This window comes from Canis aureus, chromosome 28 (assembly GCF_053574225.1).
Source record: "Canis aureus isolate CA01 chromosome 28, VMU_Caureus_v.1.0, whole genome shotgun sequence".
Classification (NCBI taxonomy): Eukaryota; Metazoa; Chordata; class Mammalia; order Carnivora; family Canidae; genus Canis; species Canis aureus.
In genome coordinates this window covers 23,037,886-23,063,045 of record NC_135638.1, presented here as the reverse complement: position 1 = coordinate 23,063,045, position 25,160 = coordinate 23,037,886, and the positions used below count along the sequence as shown (strand labels likewise).

The following is a 25,160-nucleotide window of genomic DNA, read 5'->3' as shown; positions in this document are numbered from 1 at the left end:
TACCCAGACCCTTGAAATCAAACTGCACACCTCCAGGAGGCAGCAGTCACACAAGATATCATGTGAATGAGGCCCTGCAAGACAGCTCTTTCCTAAAGGCAGGGCCAAGCCTCACATCTCTAGCTCTGGTGCCTGGGGAGCATGGCTCCTGCGACATCCCCTGCCTGAAACTTTTTTGTTTAGCAAATGAATAAGCATGTTAACCCCACCACCTCGGTGACATTAAGCCATTTTTAATAGCATAAAAATATTTAAGCAATCGGCTTTATGAATTAAAGGACACCTACAGATCACCTAATGCCATAAATTCTTAGATTAAAAAATGAAGGCCCAAACTCTATTCAAAAAAATAAAAAGACCCAAATGGCTTTGCCCAGGTCGCATAAGTAGATTAGGGAAGCTGGAGCCAAAACTCCGTTCTCTTGGCCTCAGGTGATCTTTGCACTGGCCGGGGTTTGCTCAGTATACTTCACAGTTACCATTAATATCAGAAGTGGCTGCTGTGTGGGGGTTTGCACAATTCTGTTGGAGTTTGCAGCATTTTAGAAGACTTTTAAAATTAGTTTCCTGCGGTATCTATAATCAAGATCATTTGATATTATTCTGTGTGCGTTCAAATGTTACCTACCTAAAGACATTTGAACTCAGGTGGGGAATATCTCTACAAAGTCAATTAAATAAGTTCAATTTGAGTGAAAGCTGAGATGGTGTGGCTTGGGAGATTAAGTATAGAATTTCCAATTTAATGCTTTGAGTGTGTGTGTCTTAAATCTGTATAACAGGCTTATTCTGGGAATTGAAACCCTATTTCATTTCTTACAAAATGATGGTCCTGCTACCAGTACCCTTTAAGAGTTAGATCGTTAGAGGTTTTTTTTGTTGTCCAAGACTAAATAACAAATGAAGAAAACACTTGGTCAAATATAAAACACTATAAAATATATAAATGTATTTCTTTTATAAAATATAAAATTATAAATATCAAATATAAAATGTATTTCTTTTCTCTGGGTGACAGCAAAGGCCATCGGCAATAAAAATGAACTGCTAAGTTTCTTGCAATTCCCTGAATATGGATTTAATATACAACACATGCATTTCTTAAAACTATTTCTTTTCTACTGAGAATTATTCTCCCCAAATACCCACCCATCAAAAAGAAAGGTGGCATTATTGATTTTCAGAATTCTTATTCCTGTTACGCTAATAAGCAATACAGGAGAGAAAATCAAAGCCTAAAGAGAATTGGCACAGATGGCAAAGGTTGAACTCACAAACGTGTGGTCTGAAGGATCTGTGATCTAATGCTGAGCAATAAATCCAAACAAGTAACAACTGGAGAAAAGCAATATGCAAAAAAAAAAAAAAAAAAAAGAAAAAAGTTAACATTTCAAATAAGAGCATAGTCTACTGAGGGCTCCAGGCATGTTTGTGGAGAACGTAAGGCCTGGAATACATAGTTTATGGGTAAATCCTCCTCTGAAGAGACAGCAAGACGTCTTACCCGATCGGGACATGGATTTTTTTTTTTTCCCCAAGAAAGCAACTGATACTCAAAAACGTCAATTTATTCATTTGTCCTCTCAGTTTTAAAGCAAACAGCCAGTGTAATCTATCTTTTCGCTGATGCAACCAGCTTGCCTTGGAGGGTCAGACTTTATCTTGTACTGTCAGCAAAAGTAGACACTAAGCAGCTGGTGGGGGGCACTTGAATGGGAAGCCAAAGAGGCTAATATTTTAAACCAGGACAAAGGCTAAGGATTTTCGGACTTACTTTTTTTGAGAGAAAGGAATGTATGTATCAGATCTTTTAATGACTGGGATTTCGAGGCACTTCTTGGGGACTGTGGTGCAGTGCCCTGGCCGTTATGACGTGATGGAGAGCGCCCTGGCCCCGGACAGACTTTCTGAGCCACCTCTGGACACTTTACTTTCTAATTTGTGAAACAGGAATAAGATGTCCTGCCTACACCTCACGGTTGCCACGACAGTCCAAAGAGCTACTCATGATAAGATCTCTGCCAGCTACCTGCCATTATAGGTCTGATGTGATACCAGGATTTGTTCTCTGGTGTCACTGAAATCTCTTTAAACCCCCACATAACTTTGAAGTTGTTATTCCCATTATACAGGTGAAGAAACAGAGGCTTAGAGAAAAAAAAAAAAAGTTACCCAAGATCACACACTAGTAACAGGGCTGGGATGAGATTGCAGGTGTGATCCCCACGCATTCTGGAACAGTTGGACATGTGATTTTCCACTTTTCCCTAAAACAGCTACCTGCTTCTTTCTGTGGCTGTCGTTCAGCTGCCAGCTCCAGCTCCTCTTTGAATCATTGTGACTCAGTTCTTAGGGAAGCAAGCCTTAATTATCATGGGGAGGGGGGGGACCCGAAGGCTGCATCTTCCAGGAATTTGGCAGACCCCAGCAGGAGGCAACCACAGGTCCTTGGCAAAAGATCACTTTTCAACAACATTGTCAATTCCAGCGACCCCCGACCTTCCACCTGCAGGCACCCCCCCCAACAGCTGCTGTTCTGTGGGAAGCAGTGGCAGTCTGTCTTCCTTTAAAAGGCAAATTCGTACCCCCCTCCTCAGCCCCCTGCTGAGATCCCACCTGGGATTTCATCCCCAGAGCTGGGGGTCAGCTCCCACTTGGAAAATTAAGGGGGGAGGGGGCGGGGAAAGGCAAGCTGGGGGGTGGGGAGGGACAGTGGCTTTGACAGCAGACCTGAACTCTCCTCTTTAATAGAAGCCAGATTTAACATATGTCATTACATATGTCATTCTGCAAATCCGGGAGTCCAATTTGAGGCTTGTAATTTGCTGCGACCTTCCCCGGTCCTCCAAGCGAGGTGGAGCTATGCCAAGCACATCAAGGTAGCCAGTAGAAGATGTAATTTGCCCGCTGTGAGCCTTCGTTTCGGTTCCCTATTGTTAATTTTTATTTGTGTTGAGGTTTTGTGGCTTTAAAAAAGTCAACTCGATTTATTTTAAAATCAAGGCAAGCCAGCATCAAGGCAGTGAGAGGAAGATGTTTAGGTACTAGAAAGAAGCCCTGTGTAATCTGTTATAGCCATATTCTTTTTCAGGGCACGTATCAGTAAATGGATAGGGGACCTTTCATGACCCACTTGCTATATTTTTCTGACCTTCAGCTCCCCCCACGGGTGAAAATCCCTCTCCTCGGAGGCTTAGAAGCCCCTGTCTCCTGCTCCTCAGCCCCTCGATCTAATCCTGTTTGTACCACGACATGCTGCGTGGAGAATGAGAAACAGGGCTTACATGCTTTCCTACCCCAGGAACTCCTGACATGGGAGAGGCTGATCTGCCCGTGTTCACTTTTAGATATGAGGAACCCTTTCAGGCCAAAAACATGGGACCAAGTGGCTCATGAGTCACTTACTGGCTAAGCAGAAGGAAGCTCATGTTGCAAGTTTCCCTTAAAAAGAATGGTAGGTGATCCCAGAAGAGCTTGTTGGATTTTAATGCAATAGGATTTTTCGACCCAGACACTTCTATAGAATGTATTTGTTTATTGGCTTCCGTAGGAAATTCATGTGCCGCTCTACTAGGCATTTTTAAGTGTGGTACAGAAAGAGATAACAAAACGTTGATAGGTAGATGATAGATCTGTTGTTCCTCAAAAGAGGTTTTTAAGAAAGTGCTATTATCCCCACATACAGATGAGCAAAGTGAACCACACTTGCTTTTCCTACTCTGCAAATCTGCCCCTTTACAGGGAGTGGACTTACACTACTGAGCACAATTTATATAATTTTAGAGACAGTATATTCTGTGCTCAGTGTTATATTGGTGTTCGTGCTGTTGTGCTTCTGCTAGTTAACCAGCATCCACACTGATCATCAGGGGGACTTATTGTGCCGAGAAAGTGAATGGTACCAAAACAGCATTTTCAACTATCAAAAGAGAGGTTCTGCAAATCCACTGGCAGAAGAAAATGTATGATAATGGGCAGCATTTATACAGCTCAGCATGCATGTAAATAACCCAGTATACAGTCATGTAGCTCAGAAACCCCAGGCTTACCCCCAAGGGAAATTTGTACCATGACAAACTAGAGGAGTACATGATCAGCGCCCCTGAATTCACTGGGCTCACAGTGAATATTTCTCTAGGGCACTTTTTGGTTTTTTGGGTTTTTTAAATATTTTATTTATTTAATTTTACTTTAGAAAGACAGCAAGAAAAGAAAAAAAAAAAAAAAGAAAGACAGCAAGAAGGGGGAGGAGCAGAGTGGGGGAGAGAGAAGGAGGGGGGAAAGAATCCCAAGCAAACTCCATGCTGAGAATGAAGCCTGACACAGGGCTTGGTCTCAAGACACTGAGATCATGACCTAAGCCGAAATCAAGAGTCGAATGCTTAACTGACTGAGCCACCCAGGAGCCCCTGTTTCCCTAGCTTTATAATATAATGATGGGGCAGGGTCCCTACATTTGTCGTTGTCCATGATTTTTCACTGATAGGATCTTCCCCAGAACAGACATTGGCTATCAGATTTCTCAACCAACATGGATTGTTGCTTATTCTGTGAGACCAGTTACTTGTAAAGTTGTGGGTCATATGAAAAGCAGTCAGACGTAGGAAGCACCCCGTATTTCACTTTTCTTTCATTTTGTTAGAATGGTCCTAATGGACTTTGGAATTGAGTCCTGGATCTACCACCTGGTAACTTTGTTCATCTGAGGATTTAACTTTGCTAAGCCTCAGTTTTCTCAACTGTAAAATGGGAATGATAAACCAAGTTCCAAGAACAGCAGAGATAATTGAATGAATTAATGTGTACAAAACAACAGAATAGTTATGAACTTTGGGAATATGAAGTGACTACATCTAACGGTCAAGGGATATGGGTTAGATATCAAAAAGAAGGTGATATATTTTGTGGGTTCTCCAATGGAATGTATAGGACACCCCTTGGTTTTTTGCAATAAATTAGATATAGACTTGAAACTACCTCCCTGTAGTTAACAAAATTTGTGCTCTGCACTTGTATTGAACTGTCTATAAAAAGAATAGCTTTATTGGTAAGCATGTATATTGTAGAAGTAGACTTGGTTATAATTCTAGCATATGCAATTAAATTAACGGTATCTATACACAAAGTTAGGAATGAGAAAAATTCATACTAGATATAAAAATAATAAAGTAATCAATAAAAGAGCCAGTAAAAGCAAGAGAAAAAATATGTTGAAATTATGATTCATCATTATTCCACATATTTGTGACTATATATCTAATAGCCTAATTAGCTATAAAATTTTATGAGTTAACATCACCATGAAAACATTCTCTTCTGTATTACCTTATTTTATCTGTAGATGTTATAATACCATGATCATCTTGATGTGTTTTTACACATTTTATTCAATGAGTCCAAATGAACTTGTACTAATTACCTTTTTAGCTGCCTGTCTTGGTTTTTTATAAATGTGAATCCATATGCCTTTAGGGGATGTGTGATGTTTGAGGTAGTGAAGATTTTAGCTCTTCTTATAAACATAGAAGATACGTGGGAGAAAAAAATGGCAATGTCTAAATTGCCTTTCCTAAATGATTATTTCACAGCCTTCAACTTGAGATATTTCTCTAAATGACTAAAAATATATATAGTAAGAATCCTTTCTGGATATTTTCAGAACCCCTAGTTATAACTATGCACCAAATATGGACAAGCACTGGATTATGCAGTACACGGGACCCATGCTGCCCATCCACATGGAATTTACAAACGTTCTACATCGCAAAAGGCTTCAGACTTTGATGTCAGTGGACGATTCTGTGGAAAGGGTAAGCACACAAACTTGCCTTAGTGACAGGTTTGGGTCCAGCTTCTTTTGTGTAGCTCCATTCTTGCCAATTCTGTTTTTGTTTTATTGTTGTTTTTGAGAGAGAGAAAGAGAGAGTCTGTGTGTGTATAAGTGTACGTGAGTGTGTGTTTAGTGACTTTATCTTCACTCCCTTATCTTGACCCCTTCTATTACCTCTCAGGCTTGGTTCTTTGGAGCCAATGGCAAAGAGGAGATAAAAATCAAAATACCATAAGTCAAGGGCTACACTCACAAAAACGTAAATACCTAAAGCTGGTATAAAGCAATGGGGAATGGTTGGGATTATGGTGAACTTTATTTTTTTAATATCTTATTTATTTGTGAGAGAGCAAAAACAGAGGGAGCAGCAGGCTTCCTGCTGAGTAGGGAGCTGGATGTAGGGCCCAAACACAGGACCCTGGGATCATGATCAGAGCTGAAAGCAGATGCTTAACCCACTGAGCCACCCAGGTGCCCCTATAGTGATCTTTAAATGCCCACATTTATAACAAGAAGAAACTACCCAGCTCCTGAAATTTTATGCCATGTAGGAAGATCGAGCTAGTATCATGAGGTCTTCCGATTTTTTCAAGGAAGCCAGAAATACATTTTATTTGAAATTTCCTGAATTTAAAAACAAAACAACCGAAGCCAAACAAAATGTGCCTAAAGGCTGGATTTAGGTGGATCAGACTCCAAAGCAGCCTGTTCTTAACCCTTGATAACTACTTAAGAGTGATGATAAAATTTGCTTTAACAATGAATTTTTCAAAGTAAAACCTATGAGTTAGGTGATAGAGGCTGTTTTGTGGAGTTGTTTTTTGTTTTTCTTTTTAATAGGTGCACAAAACCTTTAAGAACAATGTGCCAAATTCAAAAAAGTTACCTGACTCTTTTATTAGACTTTTTCCCTTCAGGATTGTAAGCAACTAAGAAAATGCAGACAGTGATCATGTTTCTTAGCCTTGTTAAAGTAACTCTTGCCTTTAAAAAATACTGGGGAAGACATTTGGGGGGAAATCACAGCAACACTGTTGTCATCTTGCCCATCTTGTCTCCGTTATATTTCAGCTGTACAATATGCTCGTGGAGACAGGGGAGCTGGACAACACTTACATCATTTACACCGCCGACCACGGCTACCATATTGGGCAGTTTGGACTGGTCAAGGGGAAATCCATGCCATATGACTTTGACATCCGTGTGCCCTTCTTTATTCGTGGTCCAAGTGTAGAACCAGGATCAATGTACGTATTTCTCCACTTGCAACATTCAGCAGTTGTGGCTCATGTGTATCTGAGATAATTCCATTACCAATCTGTGTCTGGTTTCTTTTCATCCAAAACAGAAAAGGGTGTAGGTAGGTTGAAGTTGGTAATTTAGAAAATGAAAACCTTATTTTCCCCTACCACATGTCAAATTAACTGAGGTATACTATTTAAAGAGAAAGGAAAATTAACTATCACTGATTAATTCTGTCAAACGAACCAGAATCCGTGTCACATGGCCTGTGCACATGGACACAGAATGTGACCATTAGGGACATCTTCTGTACCTCCTTTGAATCAGAAACACACTGTCTTTAAAAAAAAAAAAAAAAGCCAATGCCTGCCTTTTAGTGGGTTTTTAAAAAATTATTACTAAGTAAAATTTTTGAAGAAAATAAAACTTTAAAAAGCATGATTTTCTTTTAGAAGAAAGAAGGCCTAAAGGACCAGAGTTCTATATCTGCCACCTTGGACAAGTCACTGCCTTCCTCTGCATCTCTATTTTACCATTATAAAATGGGTTTGACATGCCCTGCCGGCCACATCAGAAAGTTCTATGTAAAATAAGATCGTGTACATGAAACAGTTATGGAAAGAGTAAAAGAAAAAAATGCAAGCAGAATTCCAAATCTGGAATGGCCCTTAAGGAGTGTGCAGCCAGGTCTTCTAATCTAACAAAGAAGAAAGCTGGCAGGTAGCATAAGTGCCCCTCTCAGAGTTCCTCATTCTGGAAGTGGCGACACTGGGGCCCAGCACGCAGATAGTCTGAATCTCATCCATGTGCCTCATCTGCTGCTACGTTGCACTGCGTCCTGGGGTAAGGGAGAAGGTGATGATAGTAGAAGGGTTTCTCTGAAGAATGTTATTATGTCTCTTCAGCTCATTTGAAACACTTTGGGAATTGTCTGATCTAAGTTAAATGGTTTTATGCATCAAAGACTAAGATAGAGGGGGAGAAGATTGAAGGCTGATGAGTCTCGGTGTGCAGAAAGTGGCCTTACGTGCCCCCTCAACTGGTGTTAGGCCCAGAGCATAACCATCTGACCCTTTGCAGAGTCCCACAGATCGTTCTCAACATCGACCTGGCCCCTACAATCCTGGATATTGCTGGCCTCGACACACCTCCGGATGTAGATGGCAAGTCGGTCCTCAAACTTCTGGATCTGGAAAAGCCAGGTAACAGGTGTGTCAATTTGCTTTCCCTCGGCCAGCCCCAAGCACACTGGCACCCAGAGCCAGCCAGCAGCTGAAAGAAGTGGAGTCAAAGTACTCTTTGCCCATGAGAATCACCCCAAGCCGAGAATTTCTCGGCTGTCTGTGAATAGCATATTGATAGAGCTGCAGTCATGGTCTGCGGGAAGTGAGAGGTGTTTCTTTAAATAAACTGTTAGCACAGATCCATTTGGAAAAACGTCCAGATGCCAACAGTAAATATTATTATTTTGCTTTCAGGTTTCGAACAAACAAGAAAGCCAGAATTTGGCGTGATACATTCCTCGTGGAAAGAGGGTAATTACTGGTTCCTGGGGTGCTTCTGGGAACCAGTCCTAGTGGGCAGCTCTCCCTGCTGAGTATTTTTCCCCCTTATTCCGGTTTACTAAGCATGCAGATTTCGTAAGCCTGGTCACAAGATTGAATGGTTTGGTACTCATTCTCCACTGGCCAGCACAGTAATGATTGTTGCATCAGAACTCTAAAACATAAATTCTCATACAATGGGACCAGAGCGCTTGCTGTTGAGTTTTTCAACCTCGGCTCCTGATCGGACCAGTCCATTGGCATTCCCAGCCCTCCTTCCCGAGTCCTGTCTGGCCCTCTCCTTTCTACTTCCTTTCCTTATGTGGTTTTCCTAGTTTTAAATATACAAATCCATGAGACTATAATCTCCAGAGTCCCTGCTGGGATTCCCCCTTTGATTCGTAATCCTCATTGTCTTGTTTTTTTTCCATAAAAACATTGAGAGAACATTTATATAACTGTAAAGCTAAACATTTATGCCTAATGTCTTGAAATTAATGCTTTAGGGAGACAGTGGTTCTTCATAGTACCCAGCTTGTAGTTTTCACAGAGGACTCAGCAAATGCTGAACTCCTGTGGACAAGGTCTTGCCATCTATTTCATGCTATTTGAAGAATGCAGAGTCATGTCACAGGGGAGAAAAAGAAAAGGGCAAAAGATGCTGGATAGGTGATTCGGATCATTTCTCATAAGAAACTTCTTCTTTTCTGTCAAAGGAAGTTTTTACGTAAGAAAGAAGAATCCAGCAAGAATATCCAACAGTCCAATCACTTGCCCAAATATGAGAGGGTCAAAGAATTGTGCCAGCAGGCCAGGTACCAGACAGCCTGTGAGCAGCCTGGGCAGGTGAGTGTCACGGCTTGTCTTCACCCCAAGTCACATGCTTCTTCATTTCTAATTTAGAAATTTTCAACATATAAAATAATGTACATTTATGTATAAATAAGCTTTTCATAGTGGTCATGGAACACTCATTATAACAGCTTTCTTCTGACTGAGAATTATCTAATTGGCCTAAGCTGGGCCTCCTCATCACTCCTTGGGCTCCCTCTAATAAAAAAAAGATGGCACCCTCAGAGAGTACTAGATATCCACCCAATTAGCCAACACCAGTTTGACATATCAGACATGTGAAATGGGTAGCCAGGTTAGAAAGTTCAGAAACTTGGTTCCATCTAAGGAGAAGTCATTACCCCTTGGATTTCTATTAACTGGTTATCAGGAAGGGTCAAGAAGCTACTTAGTCAAGATCATGAGTAGATGCTGAGCCTCTGGGCAGTGAACCACCCAAGAGACAGGTTGGGGTCTTCCTGTCCTGTACTAAAGTCAGATGTCATCTAACCCACAGAGGAGGATAGAATCTGACCAAGATTGGGAAACGGAAAGGGAAGCCATATTGTGTTAGTTCATCATTTCTACCTCTGCTCACAAGATTTCTGACATCAATTATTTCATTAGAATGAATCCTTTTTATTAATAGAGATATTACTATAGATGGGGCACCTGGGTGGCTCAGTCAGTCGACTCACTTATCTGACTCTTGATTTCACCTCAGGTCATGCATGATCTTGGGGTTATGGGATAGAGCCCCACATCAGGCCCTGTGTCAATGAGGAATCTACTTGAAACCCCTCTCTCCCTCTGCCTCTCCACCCACACCTGCATTCACTCTCTCACTCTTTCAAGTAAATAATCTTAAAAAAAAAAAAAGAAAGAAAGAAATATTACTATAGAATTCTAGGCTACCCAGAACACCACCTATTACCAATAAGAACTAAAGAAATACTGTGTGATGAATTAACACAGATCTGTTTCCAAGGAAAGTGAAAACATATGAACATAAATTATTTTAAACACTCTTCTTGATTGACATCTATGCTAGCTAGCTAGAGGAACTGCCTAAGTCTTTGAAACTTAGAACAAAATTGAAGAAAAGTGAAAAATAATAGTTATTACACATTTGTCTTACGTAAAGCCCTGTATAGGGAGTTTTATATGTTTTTAGCTCAATTTATTCCTCACATCCATCCAATGAGGTAGGTATTGTTCCCATTTATAAATGGCAGCTGGTGAGTGCAGAGCTGGGATCCAAATGAGTTATATGATTCAAAAACTCAGACCACTTGCTGCCTTCCAAGGTAAGTTCCATTAATGAGGCAAAGAGAAGTTCAAATCTTTTGTGAGTCTTTTTTTCTTTTTAACTTATCTGACCTCTAGATATCCACACAGTTAGCCAATACCAGTTCAGGATATCAGGCACCTGAGAAGGAGAGTGCAGTTATTATTAAAATGGCCTCATCAATGTAGGGCTTCATATATTTATACTTGTGATATAGTATCTAGCGTATTGAACAGACATTCATGATAAACAACTTCATCCTCATACTTTCTATATTTCCTTATGCCTTTCTGTGCTCAGGGATTCCTTTGAAATAGAAAAAGGTGGGGAGGGAGGATGTTGAAGGAAAGGATAAAACTAGGCCTTCATGGCATACTAGTAAGTCTTAATTTTCAAGTGTTTACTGGAGAAGCTTAGACTTACTCATTATATTTTAATATGATATCTTCAAATCCTTCTTAAGGAAGCTCTAAGTATGATTATGACTAAAACCTCAGACTTGTTTTGTTGCTCTAAAATGATTTTTATGAGCCAGCCTCAATAGACTAATTTACTTTTATTCAGGAGTTGGAAATGTTCCCTGTTAAATATATTTCATGCAAATTGGTGATTTTGTTACCATTTTAGCCTTCTAAGTGGTAAGCATTATAGCCATTTGAGAATAAGGTACACTGCCTACCTTTCAGTATACAATTTTGCAAACCTCTCCATATGGTTTGTCCTGAAATTTTAATACATGTCCTAAAGGGCAAATGTAGTATAAACTAGATTATGGCACTTTGGCACAAGCTCTTCACTCTTATGCTAAATGCTAACTATGTTAAAAACTTCACTTTGCTTTTTCATATTTTTCTAAACTCGTTTTGCCCCCACAAAATGCTTTAATATCTGGCTCACTGGGATTCTCCTCTGGTGCAGTATTTCCATGTGAATCAGTCTGAATTTAGATCATATCACATGGATGTATGAAAATGTTACCAACAATTCCTTTTAGAAGTGCCTGAATTATTAGAACAGAGAAATCGCCTGAATGGTGATTTCTTTCTATAGGTGATGCTCAAACCCTAGCTTAAAAATCTGAGAACTTCTGGAAATTTTTGAGGCTCCTCAAGATGGTTATAGAATCTGTGAGCCAAACCTGATAGTTCTGTTGTGTTCTACAGAATGTTTATATTTTGGCCTTTTGCTTTTTCTATCTGGCTACTTTGAGGATTATCTTTTTAGTTACTATATCTGTGACTTTAAAAAAGGAAGAAAAGAAAGAAAGAAAGAAAGAAAGAAAGAAAGAAAGAAAGAAAGAGAAGAAAGAAAGAAAGAAAGAAAGAAAGAAAGAAAGAAAGAAAGAAAGAGAGAAAGAAAGAGAGAGAGAGAGAGAAAGAAAGAAAGAAAGAAAGAAAGAAAGAAAGAAAGAAAGAAAGAAAGAAAGGAGAAAAAAGTCCAGAATAATGAGATTGTATTGTTCTGGATCAAGGCATCAGCTAAGGCTAGAATTAACTTGCCAGGAATCTCTTCTCTTGACACTGATTTCACTCCTGGCCAGTGCCCTGCTTCTCTTCCTCTGACTAGGGTTAACTGCCTTCATTCGAAGACAATACAATCTTCTCTTTGGTTTGACTCTGTATGGGATGGAGAGGAAAAACCCACATGGTCAGCCCCATTCTCCTCACTTTTAATCTCCAAAGAGATTGTGTATTTCCCCCATCCTGCCACAGCCCCATGCCTTGTCACTTAAGGATTATTTGGCAGGGTCAGTGTGGATGCATGAAGTAGGTCAATGAAGGAAAGAGAAATATGACATCAAAAAGTTGAGGTTAGAATATTGGCATCCACTACTTTTTAGTTGTGTGTTTGGGGACTAGATTCTTTAGAGTCTCAGATTTTCTATCCCTAAAGTGAAGAAAATTAATCTCAGTCTTAGTAGGATTTAGTGGTATCATATATGTAAAGTGCTAGATGAATTACAAGGCAATGTGTGAATGTTGGGTGCTATATCTGTTCCGGGCCATCTTACCTGCTTTTTCATTCCTATGAAGCCACCAGGGAATTAAAATGGGCTGGAATCCCAGACATTTGGCAATACTTCTTCACTTTGTGAACAGAGCAACCAGCAGGGACTAATTAAGACAGCATGGACATATGTGTTTGCATTACTTCTGTATTCCTGAATTAATGTGAGGCTGAGTATGAATTCCTGCCACTCTCTCAGCTGGCATTACACCCCCAAGCACATTACATACAGTTTTACATACGACACACACACTCACGCACACGCACGCACACACACACACAGAGTACACACACCACACACGTGCAAATCTCAACTTCTATCAGAAAAGACTTTGGCTCAACAAAGAACACACAGCAGTGATGCTCAATTCTGGTTGCACCCTAGAATCACCTAGGCAACTTTGGAAAATATTGATGTAGGGGCATCTGGGTGGCTCAGTCAGTTAAGCATCCAGCATTAGTTTCAGATCAGATCATGATCTCAGGGTTGTGAGATCAAGCCCCACATCCATCTCCATGCTGGACATGGAGCCTGCTTAAGATTTTCTCTCTCCCTCACCCTGTACTCTTTCTCTCTCTCTTTCTCTTTCTATCTCTCTCTCTCCCTCTCTAAAAAGAAGAAAGAAAGAAAAATAAAAGAAAATATGTATGTACAGCCTCCCCCCAAACCAATCAGATTAACAGGTCTACAGGTGAGGCCAAGGAATCTGTATTTGTTAACAAAGTTAACCAGATGTCTAGAGTCAGAGAATATGGAGGTTGGGAGGAGTCTTAGAAATCTTCCAGTTGAATGGTATCTTTTTCCTAATAAGGAAATTTAGATCCAGAAAACTTAACCTACAAACCCAAAGTGAGAACCTGCAATTCTTCACTCTGTGCTCAATCCTTTCTTCCCCAGAACATGCTGCCTCTACAAAAATGTAACATAGTAGATTTTCTCTTTGAAATTATAAGTGGCATTTGGCTGGCTGGAGCCATGATCTTAGGACCCATTCACAGCATCTAGAGAAGTGGTTCCCTAGCAAGAAGGCACATTAGAATACAGAGTCCGCTTTACAAATGCTGGTGTTCAAGCTTCGCTCCAGACAAAGGAAAACAGAACCCCTGGGGATGAGACCCAGACATCAGTGATTTTTTTCAAGCTCTTGGGTGATTCCTAGGAGCAGCCAGGACTGAGAATCACTCATGCCAGGAAAGCGTTACTATATTTTTCATTTTCTAGGTACAGGGATTGACTCCTCAAATAGGAGTTACATAAAAGAGAAATTTCCTAGGCGTTCAGTTTTGAAGTACATTTCAGATATTCTCTGCTATTTGAAAAAAAAAAAAAAAAGCTTGTTTTTTTTCTTTGATAAAGCAAATTTCATGTCCTTTGTGAGTTGTTAACTTCCAGCAACTTTGCAGTTTTGTTTGCCTTTCTACTATTGTATCGATAGGAAATCAAAGATTTGTTTAAAATTACGAAAGAGCCCCCAGATCGAGCAAGCCAATACTACCTGGGAAATTAGAATGTAGCTTGTTGAATGGACTGGTTTAGCTGCAGGATTTCTGTTCTCATCCCAAAATTATCCCTCTGACCACAGGTCCCTCCACACTTTGTGACCAGCTGCAGAGCAGGAATAAAAGGCATTTACCAGGAAGATCTGGCTAGTTTGCCAGAAACGGACAGCCTGTTTCCAGAAACTCACTGAGCTCTGGCTAAATCTCAGCGTGGCTCACAGACACTTCACTCACTAGGGCTTTCCCTACCTCAGGGGGCAGCCAGGAGGCCCAGGGCCCCAGTGCCACCCTCTGGCTGAACCTGTCTGCATGAGGCTCAGGAGGGGCGGCCCTCCTTCAAAACCTTGCCTCCTCCCCTCTTCAACCTGCACCCAAGGACATTTCTGAATAGTTGTGCATCTAGATATTTTGGCTTCTGTGCATTATTCAAAACACCCCAGGCTTAACTGTCAAACCATATTTACTGCCGTCCCAAACAAGTCAGAAGAAGACAAATACAGGGACGTTTTACTTCTAAACTACCTAATGTGGCTGCACTGTAACACAGCCTGCCTGCTCTGGTCAGCCTCCCCTCCTCCCGACCCTAACATAACATTTTCTTCTGCATGTAAGTTGCTGGCTCTGCCTTCCCACATGATGTTCCCTCATCCAAGGCTCACTCAAAACCTCACATTCTGCCCAAAACCATTCTTTTTTTTTTTTTTTTACTGAGGTCCTAGTCAATTGGGATTGTAGCCTTGGCCCACTACTTGCTTGTTCTGTGACCATGGGCATGTTACTTAATCCAACCCTGCCTCAGTTTCTCTGTCTCGAAAATGGTCATAATAATAGCACCTGCTAAAAAAATAATAATAATAGCACCTGCTTCAGAAGGTTGGAGTAAAGCTTATAAGAGGTAGTTGTATTAAGCATCTGAACCAGTACCTGGCACATAATAAGCGCTCAGCAAATACTGGCTATCGCGTGTTGGCCAAGGTCAGTTTACCAATTTTACTTTCCCCAAACTGCAAGAGCAATACTTCTTCCAGCATTTCAGTATGGACTTTTACAAATGATTATCCAGATGAAAATCTAAAGGAGGAAGCATTTTCTTCTACTTCTCTTTCCTTTCCACTTTCCCTCCCACCTCCCATCTCATCCCATCTCAAAGAAAACAGGAGATAAATCTCCTCAGCACAAGTAACTCTATTTCATATTGGTGAGAAAATTTGACAATGGCTTCAGCTAAGTAGCAATATGAATGAGGAGGTTTATATGGTATTTTTATATTCCCAGTGTTGAGATGAAAATTCTAGACACATGTCAACAGGCAAGTAACTTTTTCATGATGTCGGCACTGGCCTGAAGGATAATCAGGTTATCCAAACATTACTGTATGGTTGTTACATTTCAGAGAACGTGATTTGACCTGCATTGTGACCAAATCCACATAATAAGACATGTAATAATGGAGAACTAATCCATGTGTGTTTGTGTGTGTATAAAATTAAGCTTTTATTACAGTGTAACTTTGAAAAAGTGGCAACCAAGTTTTTTGTTTCTTACTCATGAAAATGGGCATATATAGGCATAAATAAGAATATAGAACATTCTTAACAAATCTGAGAAACATATGCCATTGAAAATGTAGAAAATATCATGATTATCTAGTAGTTTCTTCAGGAAAGAGAAGTAACTAGAGTTCTATTTTCATCTAATGTTATACTAGACACTTTACACAGAACATTTAATACTTGAAAATTATTCTATAGAAGAGATCTTATGCTCATTTTAAATATAAGGAGACTTAAGCTTGGGAGACTAAAGATGGGAAAGTCACTTGACCAAAGTCACATAGCTGGAAGTGTGACAAGTCTGAGTACAAACCAAGATCTGTGTGATTCAAAGCCACAGTCTCCCCACTAAATAATAATTACTGTATTATATACAGTTTACAAGCACGAAACATGAACTTGCCCAAGGATTGGATAACCATTGTTAAAGGTCAGTTATAATAGTATTGCTCTGGATTTATATAGTGCATCTTTTTTCAGAACTCCAAAAACATCCAACAATTTATTCTCATGACATATCCTTGAGGCCAGGAGGAGCAAGTATTATTTTACCAGATGTGGAATCTGGAAGAACAAAGAGATTCTATAATTTGCTCAAGGCCGTAGAGTTAGCAGCAAAACAAAATGAAAATGGAGGTCTTCACGTCCCTAGCGCAATACTTACCTCCATGAAAAATGGCTACCTCTCATGAAGTTTGCATAAGACCCAAATTAAGTAATAAGCTTACTTGTATGTTGGAGGGGGAACAGAGTTTGTGGAATAATAATGATAATAATCATAATAACCGCCTTTGTTGAGTGCCTACCATGTACTGAGTTCTTTCTATTCATGAATGAGTTCTAGTACTCATGAGGCTCAGATCATGTAGCTGACTTGCTCAAGGATGCACAGGATATGATAAAGCTGATCATCAAATCCAGACTTCTCTAGCTTGAAAGTCCAGACTTTTGCCACCGAGCCACATCAATATAGATATGAAATGCCGTTCTCAAGTCCCGTGAGGAATATAGGTGATATTCACTACTACAAAATCCAACTCCAATAAATGAATTGTGGTAGCACTTTAGGTTGTAGTGATGATTGTGTGACTAAATTTCTATAAAGTTCCCTAGGCCAGTACCTGGCATCAAGTAAGAGCTCCATAGATGGTGATAATGATGATTATAAAGATGGTGTGGACGGGAATTGTTTGAATGGCATTTGTTGTATTTCTCATTAGGTTTGATTCCACCAAATGAGCTGCACACATGAATCCTTGTATCAAAATACCCGGTGTTCTCTTGTTCATCACGTGTAATTTACACATAAATATATATAATCAATCAAAACTACTAAGATGTAATTACTAAACAGTGATTTGATGCTGAGCTAACTTCAGGGTACAGTTCAGGAGTATGAGACATGGTCCTTGCCTTTAATCCCAAATGGTTGGAAAGGCTAAATGAAATCATAATAACTTACAAAATTGTTTAAATAGTTTCATTGAGCCCCTTGCACGCCGGACATGTGCAGAAACAGTTGTGGAATGAACGTTTGTGAAATGATTGGTACAGACAGAGTCAGAGAGGCAGGAGGAAAATTGAGATGATATCACAAAAAGTGGTCAGGGAAGGCGGGAGACAGTCGAATCGGGCAGTTAACCGATTGACTAGTACACTTCAAGAGAGTAGGCAACGGAAACAGCACGATATGTGCATCTCCACAAGGGCACATGTGTAACAAAGTTCGTCTCTGAGGCTGACCACGTGTCCTGTTAGCAGGTGCCTCACCTGAGTCCCTGCTTCCAGCTGATTGTGGAAGCTCTTCTGCAAACCCAAGTCATCCCCTCTCTTGATTCTGAGCACTTAAGTGGCTTGTGACATGAGTTTCAGAGCAATGCCCTGAAAGCTCTCTTCCCTCACTCCCCTCCATAAGCTAAGTAAGGTGACCATTGTAGGTGCAGTGATTTCAAGGTTTTATTGCTCAACCATAAAAATTGTCAAGATATCGAGCACCCAAATGACTGCGGCAAATGTGTGGTAATTACATTTCATTAAAATTCCTAGTATGCTTACCACTAAGATGATTTTCAAAGCTGCTTGCCAGTTACTCTAATAGGGTCTACAGCTTGTTCAAAGAGTCCACGGTATAGAAAATAGTTGGCATTTTTCTTAGTGGCTCTTGTTTTATTCGACAATGTGTATAGGTGTATGTATACATCTAGTACCTGTGGGCATGTGCATGTGGGTACATATGCATTCATATATGTATGCATATTGGATTTGTGAGGTACATTATCAGTGCCCAGGAGGGTCTTACATTTGGTTAAATTCATCTCTTTAGGAAAGAAACACCCCTTCCCTTCATCTCTACCCTATAGGAAGTTAGTGAGAAATTTGGCCAATGGGAAAACGCAAGTTGGATTCCAAATAGACCAAATCATTTAAAATGCTGCCTACACTTTCTATTCTCGAGGAATCTACCTATACCCTCAGCTCTTCCAGGCCAAAAAAAAAAAAAGGCAGAATTTTTTTAATGCATTGTGGTTGTAAGACTAAGAAAGGTTTTCACTGTAGTTAGGTGTTTTAAAAATTAGTGTTTGTACCAAAATTGATATAAATTCGAGCCACAAAAGACACAGGGCCATTATTTTTCAAGAATATAGTTAACCATATTTTTCCATCTGGTAGAAACTAGAGTACTTCTTAAGCTGCTACTAGGCTGTGAATTGTGGACGCACTGACCACTTCTTTTGCTATTATAGGCATGAAGTAGTGAACTCTTTGTTTTTGAATGCTTGAGTTAGAGATTACCCAGAGAGAGGGACAAGTCTTAAACCTTTTGGATTTAGGACAAATACAGATCTAGAATGACACTCAAGCACTACCGATGCTCAAATTTTTTGGAGCTATGAAAGGCTATGGATTATTTCACTGACACCTCTCATCAGCAAAATTTCTGGGTGGCTTATAGAAATAACTTGTTATTTCTTAATGGAGTTGTATATCCTTTTCTGAGAACTTTTTCTGAGAATTTCATGGCACCTCCTCAAGCTGATTGGACATGTCTGGAAGTGCTACAAACCCAGGCTTGAAAACCACTGGTCTCCACGTTGAATGGCAGAACCATGGAACAGGCCATACATAGCTTCCTGCTAAGCCTTTAGAAAGACCAAGTTCTTTCACTTGTCCGCTAACTGTGGAGGGAAAGTAAGGAAAACTAGTTACCCTTACAGAGAGCACATAGTCCTGCCGGTATAGACAAGCTGGTAGTGTTCATCTTTTCAGCTTGAGTCATTTTCTGACCTGATGACGTCAGTACATTTCTAAACACAGCTTCCTTTGCATACCCACTCTGCAGCATGCATACATCCCTCTCAAAGACTCATCCATCCGAGCTACTTAGACTTAAATAGATCTCTTTTGCCTCTGCCATGGGTTCCAGCTGCAGAAAAGTCCAGTAACCAGCTGCAAATCAAAAGCAGTTGTCTTTAACCCCAACTGTGCATTAGAATCACCAGGAGAGCATTTGAAACTCCTAGTGCCCAGCCATGTGTAAGAACCACCGAGCTCACAGAACTCTCCGGAGCCTAATCAAGTTGACTTTTTTTTTTTTTTTTCAGTTAAATCATCTATAACTTAGTTAGTCCTCGACTGTTCTTGTTTATGTTGCCTTGTCATGGCTTTGCAAATAGTTACTTACCTTGTCTCTTGAGCCTGCTTCTCTGGATGGAGATGATGGACATTCAAGATATGCTGGTCAAGACACAAAAGAAGATTGTAACCTGACGTGGTTCGTGATAACCAAAGTCCATAGCATCAAGAGCTGAAGGGGGCTTTGGGAGCTGAAACAAGATCATAGAACAAGCCCTATAAACCTGGGATTTGAGAACCGTATGATAGGGGTGCAAAGGCAGCTCTGATAATTCAACACTTATTGAGGGCGTAGGGCTCCAGTAAGAAAACAAGCCAAGACTCTGCAGCTCAGTCCACTGTGAATAGTTGCACCCCATTTTGTACACAAGTGTTGTTCGTCTGCTGACCAAGACATCTGAGACCCTTGACTAAACTATACCTTGCATTAGGTCACTTTGAAATGAAAATGTAACCCAAAATATGGTACAGGTCCAGCAAAGGGGCGGGGAGGGAATGGTGAGATGATTCTATGTGGTGCAGGAAAAACCATCCTTTATTTGGTAATTTTTTATCTATTGAAAACCTGTAACTGGCCCACCAAAAACATAATTTTACAGGTACTGTTGCTTTGACTGCTGTTTAGAAATGTGTCCTCTTACAGAAAAGTATCAGTAGTTGTATACAGGCGATACCCCTATACGGAAGGAAAACAAAAGACAAAAGTCTGGTAACAGGACATGATAGTGTGTCGTGACCATGGGCAATTTCAAATCAAGGTCCGTATTCTTCCCAAACTACCAGTTTAGGGAGGGAGCCAGGGGAAAACAAAAAGCCAAAGGACCTTTATTAAGTCTTTAAGGAAGGTAGGGAGACCCCATGAACTGCCCCCAAGGTGAAGTGCTCTTATTTCAGACAGCTTGATATTTAAGAGGCCCGGTGCTGCATCGTATTGATCTAGAATTGGGCCTGCAGTGTCAGCAGCAGGCTTGGGGAGCCCAGGCCCAGCTGCCCCGTGGGCACCCCTCGGGAAGACGAGAGGACCTGCTCGCGGCTGGGGGGGGGGGGGGTGCTGCAGTATGTGTGGAAGGATTGGAAGGGGCCCAGAGAGGCCGCTGTGACTACACTCTGATCAAACTCGTCTCCTTCCCTGGGGGCCCCTCTGGGCCACAGGCAGACCCGGGGGTGGGGGGGGCAGAGAACAAAGCAGCCAAGTGTGCCTGCCTTTCCAGAGAAAGAGGGGTCTGGTGAAAACAGCCCCCCTGACAGCTGTGCCCCGTGGCTTGGCGAATTAAGGGCTTTTTACATGTTTCCTTCAAGACTGTTTAGTCTGGATCCTGAGGATTTATGTATCAATTTTTGGCTCTGGTGTCATTGAGGTGGTTCTGGTTTCCAGTGGTCCCCCTGTCATCTGTACTGGCCCACGGTGAAAGAGGGAGCTAAGAGAACCTGGGGAGGGGTGGGGGGACACGTCGTGCAGGGGCAGCCAAAAGATGCCTTCTTCCCGGGCTCCCCAAACCTAACCTAATGCAGCAGCCCTTCCTGAGAAACACCTGGCCCTGGTGGGTAAACGGCTTTCACATTGGCTTTTGCAGAAGTGGCAGTGCATTGAGGACACGTCTGGCAAGCTTCGGATTCACAAGTGTAAGGGATCCAGCGACCTGCTCACAGTCCGCCCCAGCGCCCGGAACCTCTACCCCCGCGGCTTCCACGACAAGGACAAGGACAAGGACTGCAGTTGCGGGGAGCCTGGCTATCGTGCCGGCAGGGGCCAGAGGAAGGGTCAGAGGCAGTTCCTGCGAAACCAGGGGACTCCCAGTAAGCTCCAGGGGCCTTTGCAAATGGGCAAGAGGGAGACCAAAGGCTTGATCCTTCTACGTTTAGGTCTTTTTTTTTTTTTTTTTTTTAAGATTTTGAGAGACACAGAGAGAGAGAGAGAGGCAGAGACACAGGCAGAGGGAGAAGCAAGCTCCATGCAGGGAGCCCGAAGTGGGACTCGATCCCGGGTCTCCAGGGTCAAGTCCTGGACCGAAGGGAGGTGCTAAACCGTTGAGCCACCCAGGGATGCCCTACGATTTAGGTCTTCCCAATGCATACTTTTGCAGCGAAAAGCAAATAACTGTTATGTTTAAAAGATCAAAGCTCATTTGAAATTTCGGGTTTGTGCACATTTTAACTTGAGCATAGAATATGCATAGAATATGTTCCGTAAAAGCGCCACACACAAAATATCCACGCACATGAAAGAGGTAAAAGGTGTGGTGAGGGGCAGAAGGTGTAATTCAGGTCAGCTTTCTTTGACATCAATGCTAATGTCCTGATTTGTCACCCTTGAGCTGCTTAAAAAAAAAAAAAAAAAAGGAACAAAATAAAAATCCGAGGTATCGTGGCTTATGCCTCTAATAAGAAAAGTATAAATATTTCTTAAAGGTACGTCTGTTATTAGACAATCCTTTTTTTTTAATTCCTCTTGTTGACTGGCAGGGTGCAACCAGTCAAATGCAGTACGAAAAGCGCTGCCTAATATTTTCTTTATAAAATCCTATATCCTATATCCTATCCTGCGCTATATAAAATTCCTGCGATTATACAGATGTGAAAACCCAGGCTGGCACGTTCCATAAAAGAATGAGTCTGGCGCCATCTAGTGACAGCATGGGAAAAGTGACTCATTTCTGGGGCCGTTCTTTTCTATATTGGTTTGGAAGTAAGATATTTGCTGCATTCTGAATTGGGTAGACTTTGCTTTTGTTTTTGAAGTAAGCTGTACACACAACATGGGGCTTGAACTCACGACCTCCAGATCAAGAGTCCCATGCTCGTACCGACGAAGCCAGCCAGGTGCCCCCCCACCTTGTAAATTAGGAAATCAATCACTAGGAACAATAGGAGCTCTCAGCACTGGCTTTATTCTTCTGGACTCCACAGATGGACTTTAGGGGATCGTGAGCCTTCTACCATTTAAGCCAAAATTCTAAGTCTATTCTGTGTGTATGTGCACATTTTTCTGGATATCCATAACATTCAACCCACTCCTAAAGGAATCCATAACCCAAAGGCTGCAATGATTGATTTGGGAAATTTTTTTTTCCTCCCTGAGATAAAATGCCAGGTTTAATAATTCAGGCAAAGATAGCACATGGAGGGCAGCCTGGGTGGCTCAGCGGTTTAGTGCTGCTTTTGGCCCGGGGTGTGATCCTGGGGACCCGGGATCAAGTCCCACATCAGGCTCCTGCATGGAGCCTGCTTCTCCCTCTGCCTGTGTCTCTGCCTCGCTCTCTCTCTAATGAATAAATAAATAAAATCTTTAAAAAAAAAAAAGATAGCACATGGCAATCCAAAAAGAGACAGATTCCTGACATTGTCCCTTAATGGAAGCTGATTACCAATGTTGGACTCCAATTCCTCCAAGGAAGGGGCCGCCTCTTCTCTCTGGGGAGGTTAGATGTGTCTCCACCGCAGTGACCCTAAACACTGTGTTGTTCAATGTTGAGCACAGACTGGAGAGGTCTGGGGCCACTCTTTCAAACCACATGGAGTCTCACATATTTGAGGGCAGGAGTTGCTCGTGAGCACGCACAGTGACCTGCTGACTGTACAGAGGCGTTTCCTCCTCTGGAAACTGCCATCACAGCAGGGTCCTGTGGGAGCATCAATTTTGATGCAATGGCCTGTGTGCTCTCCTTCTTCCTATTTCAGCAGCAGGCTGGAGAGAGAAGTTCCATGTGAGAATGCCCCCTCGGAGCCAAAGGGCATCTGAGAAGGAGCCAAGGTTTGCACATTAAAGCTCTTGTCTTAACACACTATGAGACTTGACAGAAAGCATGCTGGCCTCCCCCTGGCATTACATTCCATCTGCTAGGTATTAAAAGTCAGTTGACTAATAAAAGCATTTGCAAAATTTATTTTTTCTCTGTTTTTGGTACAAATGGAAGGTGCTGAGAGCATTTACCCTTTTGAAAAAAGCAGCCCAATGTTGTAGAAAGACTGTAGCCTTTAGAATCTGGTAGATTAGAATCCTGGTTCCCACAGCCATTGGGTACATAAACTTGGAAAATGTAGGTAGCCTTCAGAGCTTCAGTTTTCCCATTCTTAAAAATCATAACACCAGGGGCACCTGGGTGGCTCAGTGGTTGAGCATCTGCCTTCAGCTCAGGGCGTGATCCTGGGGACCTGGGATCTAGTCCCACATCGGGCTCCCTGCATGGAGCCTGCTTCTCCCTCTGCCTGTGTCTCTACCTCTCTCTATTTATAAATAAATAAATAAATCTAAAAAAAATCTTTAAAGAAAAAACAGAATCATAACACCAAAGTTATGAGCCTGTTCTGATAATCTAATAAGTTTTTTAATGTAAGGATTGATTATAATAATACAGGTCTTCTAAGATTGTGGATTAAAGATAAGTATGAGGTGAATAATAATACATAGCAAAAGCCCCATCAGTGAGTCAGTATTGTGATTAATATCATAATTGGGAGCATAGTTTTATCCAAACAAACTGCCTTAGCAGTTCACGTTGAGAAGGCAGTGTGGAAGTTCACAGCCTGCTGTGAATAGAAAGGAACTTAGGGGTCCCCCAGATGTGCCCCCTCACATCTGGATGTGAGGCTGAGCCTCAGAGGGATGAAAGGCTGAGCCTCAGAGGAGCATGCCTCCCACCACAGTGCCCTGCAGCACCCAGGCCCAGACAGGAGCCCAGCCCTCCTGACCTGAATCCCAGTGGGCTGCCACAGCACCCCGACGCCCCTCACCAATGCCATATAAACTGCTTGCCCCTTCCCAGAATGCTCACGGAGCCAGGCGGTGCTTTTCATCCCTCCTAAACTACACCCAGGTGTCCACATTAATAATGTGTCTCCCCTTATTTCCAGAGTACAAGCCCAGATTTGTCCATACTCGGCAAACACGTTCCTTGTCGGTCGAATTCGAAGGTGAAATATATGACATAAACCTGGAAGAAGAAGAATTGCAAGTGTTGCGACCGAGAAACATCGTCAAGCGCCACGATGAAGGCCACAGGGGGCCCGGAGGTCACCAGGCTCCCGGCGACAGGGACGCGATGCTGGCCGACAGAGACAACGCCCTGGGCTTGCCCACCACCGTCAGAGTGACGCACAAGTAGGAAGGCTTTAGCTGTTCGCGGGGGCTGAGTTCAGAGTCATCACCCCCCCCCCCCATTACCACTATTTTGCTTCTTTATAAAAAGTGATAGCCCTCGGCCCTACAGGGTCCGGAGGCTGGCCTGTGTAACCCCTGGGGTGTAAAGAAGCCAAGGGGACACGCTTTGGGTTCAGTTTCACATGAAGCTGGTCCCTGGGAGTTTAGCCAGAGTGGTTCTGTCACAACTTAGCAGGCACGCAGTTCTGCCTTTGAAGAGTTACCTTCGTGGGAGTCTAGGGAGCAGATGGAAACCATCACCGGCACTGGTAGAGGCTCAGAGCACTTGTGCACTCCCAGCCTCAGAAATGAAATACAGCCCAAGGGGGGACTGCAGGTCCTGGAGAGGCTTCCAGAGAGGTGGGATGTGTTGCAAATGGACATAAGGTGCAGAAACATCTACTAAACTGGTCAGATCCCAGAAAGCATGGTGGGCCTCGGGAGTCACGGGGACGGGGAAGGAGGCGATCATCCCACAGCTGTAATGGATGACTCCGGTTCTCCACTTCCTTCCGAAATCCAGTTGTTCTATTGATAGAGAAAAATTTTCTCTCTGAATTTATTAGCAAAGTCTCTTTTCCACCCTCTCCCATTC

The 25,160-nt window shown here is 42.0% G+C and overlaps 1 protein-coding gene across 16 annotated transcripts in view; it reads left to right on the top strand.

Moving 5' to 3' along the window:
* SULF1 (sulfatase 1) overlaps window positions 1-25,160 on the top strand; it is a 175,509-nt gene that overhangs the window by 124,898 nt on the left and 25,451 nt on the right. For all 16 annotated transcript variants that reach the window (XM_077876650.1, XM_077876644.1, XM_077876647.1 and 13 more), the window contains 7 exons: window positions 5,660-5,810; window positions 6,902-7,077; window positions 8,153-8,281; window positions 8,551-8,607; window positions 9,333-9,462; window positions 21,003-21,225; window positions 24,280-24,526. In XM_077876650.1, the coding sequence (XP_077732776.1) occupies window positions 5,660-5,810; window positions 6,902-7,077; window positions 8,153-8,281; window positions 8,551-8,607; window positions 9,333-9,462; window positions 21,003-21,225; window positions 24,280-24,526 (1,113 nt within the window). The remainder of the gene's footprint in view (window positions 1-5,659; window positions 5,811-6,901; window positions 7,078-8,152; window positions 8,282-8,550; window positions 8,608-9,332; window positions 9,463-21,002; window positions 21,226-24,279; window positions 24,527-25,160) is intronic.